General features: G+C 39.4%; 2 protein-coding genes across 2 annotated transcripts in view; one reads left to right on the plus strand and one right to left on the minus strand.

Annotated features, from left to right (window-relative positions):
* CBG16074 overlaps positions 1–1586 on the plus strand; it is a gene marked incomplete at both ends in the record, with an annotated part of 7475 nt that extends 5889 nt beyond the window's left edge. Inside the window, 4 exons of the mRNA XM_045238887.1 lie at positions 154–487; positions 532–829; positions 1271–1405; positions 1455–1586. Coding sequence (XP_045095920.1) covers positions 154–487; positions 532–829; positions 1271–1405; positions 1455–1586 — 899 coding nt within the window. The remainder of the gene's footprint in view (positions 1–153; positions 488–531; positions 830–1270; positions 1406–1454) is intronic.
* An 850-nt stretch (positions 1587–2436) lies between these two features.
* On the minus strand, positions 2437–4451 carry CBG16073 (the record flags this gene model as incomplete). Its single annotated transcript, XM_002643395.1, has 9 exons — positions 2437–2496; positions 2545–2908; positions 2959–3141; positions 3190–3417; positions 3528–3638; positions 3690–3865; positions 3962–4058; positions 4108–4218; positions 4273–4451. 9 exons carry the CDS (start codon positions 4449–4451, stop codon positions 2437–2439), a joined length of 1509 nt encoding a protein of 502 aa, XP_002643441.1.
* Between the last annotated feature and the right edge of the window lie 1286 nt (positions 4452–5737).

The following is a 5737-nucleotide window of genomic DNA, read 5'->3' on the forward strand; positions in this document are numbered from 1 at the left end:
ATTCCAACTTGCTGAAAAATCCGTGAAATCTGTAAAATGTTACCCCGGGCGACTTGGCTACATTGAAGAAACGCCTCGAGTTTAAAATCAGCAAAAAGTTGAAATCAAAATCTCTGCAAAATGTTTCTAAAAACCAATTTCTTGTATGTTCAGGACGCTTCTTCTATGTCAGTGAATGGCTCAACTTCATTGGACTCCAAGACTACATCTCCAACTTTGTCGCAGCTGGCTACAAGCACATGACAAAGCTGACTGAAATTGATTGGGACACTGCGAAGCTAATGGTACAACTCGCTCCTCTGTTCCTGGAACTAAACTTAAGTTTTTTCCAGCAACTCGGCATCACCCGCCCCGGACACATTGCTCGTATCCTGCATTCCTTCAAGAAAGCGGAGGATGAGAAGCGACAAGAGTATAACAATCGTCTGCAGACGATGAAGCCTCTCATGTCGCCACCACCACCACTTCCTCCAAGAACTTCGAGACAGTGAGATTTCATAGAATTTTTAGAGTAACACCTATTTGTTGCAGGCAAGCGTGTGCCGAGTGCCCGCAGGGTGATTTCGACAAGATCAAGAACAAGCTGCTCCAAGGAAACGTTGTCTATCGTGCTCACCATCTTGGCGTTCAGGAGATTGGAGAGACGGATTGTTCTGATGAGGCGCACGTTGCTATGACAGCTATCAAAGAGTCGATTATTGATTGGGAGACGATTCCTCGTGTCACGTTGGACTTGACTTGTAATGGTATTACCATTTTCGATGAGAAATTCAAAGTGAGTTCTAGAAAGTTTGAAAAATGGAGTGAGCGAGAAACCTGCAATAGGAGAGCCTCAACATTGTGAAGTTTGAGCTAATTTCTCTTCGGTCGTGTCGAAGATATCAAAAATCTGTCAACTGATAAATTGTTTACCATAATATCAGTGATGTTTTGTTCGTTGACACAGTTTTGATAGCTTGCATAGGAATGGAGAAAATTAAGATCAAAGTTGACAGTATGGGGACCCTTTTATTACAGGTTTTACGGTGAAAAAATGATAAAAATTTGTGCAAGGGTTTGGTGTCCCAGCAATATGTGCCTTGTTACTTGGGAAAGACCTTTCCTAAACATTTTCTAAAATTCTAGCTATATCTATTGTCTGAAAAACTCGTCCCAGTAAATGAGTCCAAAACAGTCGGTCGATCTGACGATTCCTCAAAAAAAAATCCAGCAACATAATATTTGTGGACTGATTATGAGAAAGCAAGGAACCAAATATTCTCACTTTCAGACTCTACTTGATGGATACGGTGTCTACACAATTCGAGTCGTCTGTCAGGACCGCAAAGATCTCAACTTCTTCTGTTTCGTCGCTCGTGATCCGGAGAATCGATTTTTCTGCCATACATTCTGTGTGCTCACTTCGGTAACACTTTCTCACAGAATAGATTTCTTTTAATTTTTTCTAATTCCAGAGCATTGCCACTGAGATCATTACAACTATTGGAATGATGTTCGAGCTCCGCAGCAGAATGGATAAGAACCTGCCAATCGACGGATCCATGGTTAGATGCAAACACAACGCCAGTACACTCCAAAGAAATTGAAAACCAAAACGGGATTTATCCTTGAAAACTCCAAAGCTGATGATTATTTATTCCTATCCCTCCCCAGTATCTTCCGATTTCTGTCATTTACGCCGAACTCGGTTTTTGCTACGTGTAACGGTACTTCTAGATAGTTCTTCTCCGTTTTTTATTCAATCACCAAATCCCCAATTTTTATACGAAATCCACCCGATGTTTTTTTTTGCTCCCGGAAATTCAACTGTCTCTATTTCCATTCTGATTTTGTCTGTTGGACACTAGCTCTCCAGTTTTCATTCCATTTTCATTTTTCTCTATTTTTCTGAAATTTTAACTAATCATCCTTCAGAGAAGTGAGATAATCAATAAACAGTATTACACAATGCTTTTGTTGAAGAATTGGGAAAATACGCGTCCGATAAACGCGCAAACGAGTCCGACAAATGTGTCAGCGGGTGTGTTGGCGCTTTCTGCGTTTTTTTGGGAGTTCGAACCAACTTTCACCTAGCTTTACATGAGCTTTGAAACCATCGGAAGCGCTAGTTTAATGAAATTTGCAAATTCAAACACTTCTAATGCGTTTTCAGAATCAATTCTCATATCTCTGTTGGCGAAATTACAAGAAAAATTATCAGAAATGAAATTGCTAATAATTTACTGAGAAATCAAGAATACATTTGCAATTGACATGGAAAGTCCGTCCTAAAATCAAGATTAAGATTCGGAAATGAAGGAAATCAGAAATAAAGGGAATTACAGAGATTTCAGGCGAGTCAAATACTGAGAACAGAAAAATAACATTGGACAGAAAATAAAATAAAATAGACCAAGAAAATTGAAATCGGTGGAGATGGATAGTAGACGTCCATATTTAGGTGACCAAGGCGAGGACATTTTCGACCATCATTTTGAGTCTCGTTGTCTCGAGTTTCTGGAAAAATATTTTAAGTTATAAAATGGAAATGAAAACTTAGAAAACCTTGTTTCCAGCAGTTCCTATGAATTCGGTGATCTTCTGCTGGACCTCTTCAAGTTGCTCATTCTTGTCCAAACTGTACACGGTGAAGCGGTACAATATGAGGAATTGTTCGTAAGGGTACGATTTCCATGGGCCCAGTGAATCCACCGGGACGATCTCAGCAGCATGACTTTGTCCGAGATAGAGGCTTGAGAGAAAAACGCATTTGAGAGCCTCCGTTGGGATATCCTCATGAGCATTGTGCAGTAAAGCCTCCTCAACTGTTTTCAAGAGGTTGGTGAGATGTGGATTGCACAGGGACCAGAGCAAATTGCGAAGAATTCTCAGTACTTCACCACTGCCGATGACGTCCATTGGTTCTGATCTGTAAAGTAAGGAAATTCGTAACATCATTCTTTGCAAGAAAAAACTCACGATGTTGATACGAATTTGATTCTCACAGGAGAAGTTGAATCGATTCCAGCCATATAGTTCTCCAATCTTTCTTGCTCAGTGACCTCTTTCTTAACCGAACTTGGACCTGGCATCGAATGATTCTTCTTGGGCACTGGTTCCCCCAAACTTTTCAGCTCGACGGGCTTTCTTTTCTGGCTTCGCCTTTAAACGTATACACTTTTATCACTCCAATGAATACAAAATCGTTACCTCTCCTCACTCTCTTCTCTTTTCGGAACAACCAGATTGCTGTTGCCGGAGACATCGTTATACCCATAGTAATCCTCCTCCGGTTCGGTATTCAAAGATTCTTCAAAAACGGACTTCTTTTTTCCGAGGTGCATGTGAGTGCCTATTAAGTCGAGGCTTCCGTCATAAGCACAGAACCCAATGATCCGGTTCTCTGAGTCGACATTGACAAAAGCAATGTTTTGAAGTCTGAAATGAGAGCATGTTGATCGATTTCTTTGAGAAAGTTTGTTCTCCTATTGAAGATTGAATATTCAGAAGATCCGAAGTCTATACTTTCAAATGGTCAGCTCACTCACTCTTTAAGAACACGATCCGGAAGTCTGGCTCCGGAGATAAAAAGCATCTTGATTCGAGTATTCAAATCGTATTCTGTCGCGCCGAAAATGTTCGACTTGACGACGTCATATCTGTAATTATTTACAATTTATCAATTTTCAAACAATTTACATTAGCCTCACCGTTTCCACATCATGCCCACCAGCGACTCTTCTCCGGTACATTCTTTGAAATCGTTCAAGAACGCAGTAACTGGAAGAGGAGCGTTGACAGTTGTCGACCTTTTAGCCAGATGCTCCATCATTCGGCTCTGAATACTCCGATCCTTTTCCGAGAACCCTCGAAAGCCAATATGGGTCTGAAAAATTGGGATTATGGATCTTCAGTAATGGAATGACTGGCCGGCTCGGATTGCCAGGCCAATTCATAAAGTTTCTAGCAAAAAACTGCTCACCTGCTTGCCGGTCAACTTGATTCCTCCCTTCTTTTCGTACTTTGTGATTCGATTGCGCTCATCTAGTTCCAAGATCACGTCTTCCTGCTCACGAATCCTGAAAATTCTTGTATTTCGCGTTTTTCTTTAATTGCTCTTCTACTTACTCATCAGCAAAGTATTCATCGACAGGAACACCTAATGCGAACAGCATTCTGATCCTAGTCTCCATATCAAACTCCTTCAACTCATGGATTCGGTTTTTGACGAGAGCGGCGCTGTAAAACATATCGGTTAAAAAAAAAGTCAAAGATTTAAAATCCACAACTCACCGATGCTGAAGATGAGGGATAGTCAGATGTGGACAATTATCCTTCATGAATTCCCTGCACAAGGTGCGCAATTTCAATGGCTCGACTGTCTGCACGGCGCGGTCTCGGAAAAACTTGATGAGATCGATGTGGAACTCATCGAATCCACACCAAGGAGTCGTGGAAGAAGCAGTAGCCATCTGAAAAATCGGTGAAATTGAATTTTTGAAAGAGAGAATATGAAGATAACGAAAGAGTGATAGAGAATGAGTCCCTATTCAGCCTTTTTCAAAAAGAAATTGTAAAGAATATTTTCTCTTTTTTTTCCAATTCGAAAAAAGTGTTTTTTTTTCTGAAATTTTATGATATTTTGATAACCTTGATCCTTATCCATTTTTTCTGCAATTCAGCATTGTCTCAGTTTTCTTCCAAATTAATCTCCTTTAAAAGTAATCTTGGAGTGCACAGCATTGGTTCAGCAAATGTGCTCCGCTGGCAAGGGAATCTTTTAAGTGAAGGTAGGAATCAGTAGAAACCACCTATTCACATAGATCGAAAGTTGCATGGTCAAAAACCTATAAACTCGTTTTTACAGTCTGCTTACGAAAACTTTGAAGTGCTGAAATTCCAGTTTCAGTACCAACAAATCCCATTTTCAGTGTAAAATCGGGAATTTTCAAATTTGATTTTCTCTACTCCTAGGAGGTTATAGGACTTGAAACTTATTGTATTATACTTGACATTGTGTGGAATTTCATATTTCAAACATTTTCTTCAAAAAGTTTGCAAAATCGGAAACTTGGGTCCACCGAAATCTAGAAAAATTTTGAAATTTTCCAAAACTTTTACATTTTTCAGAAAATGTTTGAAATATAAAATTCCACATAATTTCAAGTCTAAAACAAGATAATTCAAGTTTTAAAACCTCTTAGGAGTGAAGAAAATCGAATTTGAAATTTACCGATATTACACTGAAAATGTGATTTTTTGGTACCGAATCTGGAATTTCAGCATTTCAAAGTTCTCGTTAGCAGACTTTGAAAACGGATTTATAGGTTTTTGACCATGCCACTCCCGATCTATGTGAATAGGTGGTTTCTGCTGATTCCTACCTTCACTTAAAAGATTCCCTTGCCAGTGGAGCACATTTGCTGAACCAATGCTGTGCACTGTAAGATTACTTTTAAAGGAGATTAATTTTGAAGAAAACAGAAACAATGCTGAATTGCAGAAAAAATGGATAAGGATCAAGGTTATCAAAATATCATAAAATTTCAGGAAAAAAAACAATTTTTTCGAATTGGAAAAAAAGAGAAAATAATTGTGAATTGCGAAATAAGCGTATTCACAGGTACCAATAAACAGACTGATTGGAAGGAAAGAGGGACCAGAAGAAAAAAGATGACTCTCGTTGCGTGCCTGCCAACTAAGAAACACCGATCAATAGATAACTATGCGCGCGCACACACACACACGCCTCAAACCG

Source organism: Caenorhabditis briggsae (genome assembly GCF_000004555.2).
Source record: "Caenorhabditis briggsae complete genome, chrX, whole genome shotgun sequence".
Lineage (NCBI taxonomy): Eukaryota > Metazoa > Nematoda > Chromadorea > Rhabditida > Rhabditidae > Caenorhabditis > Caenorhabditis briggsae.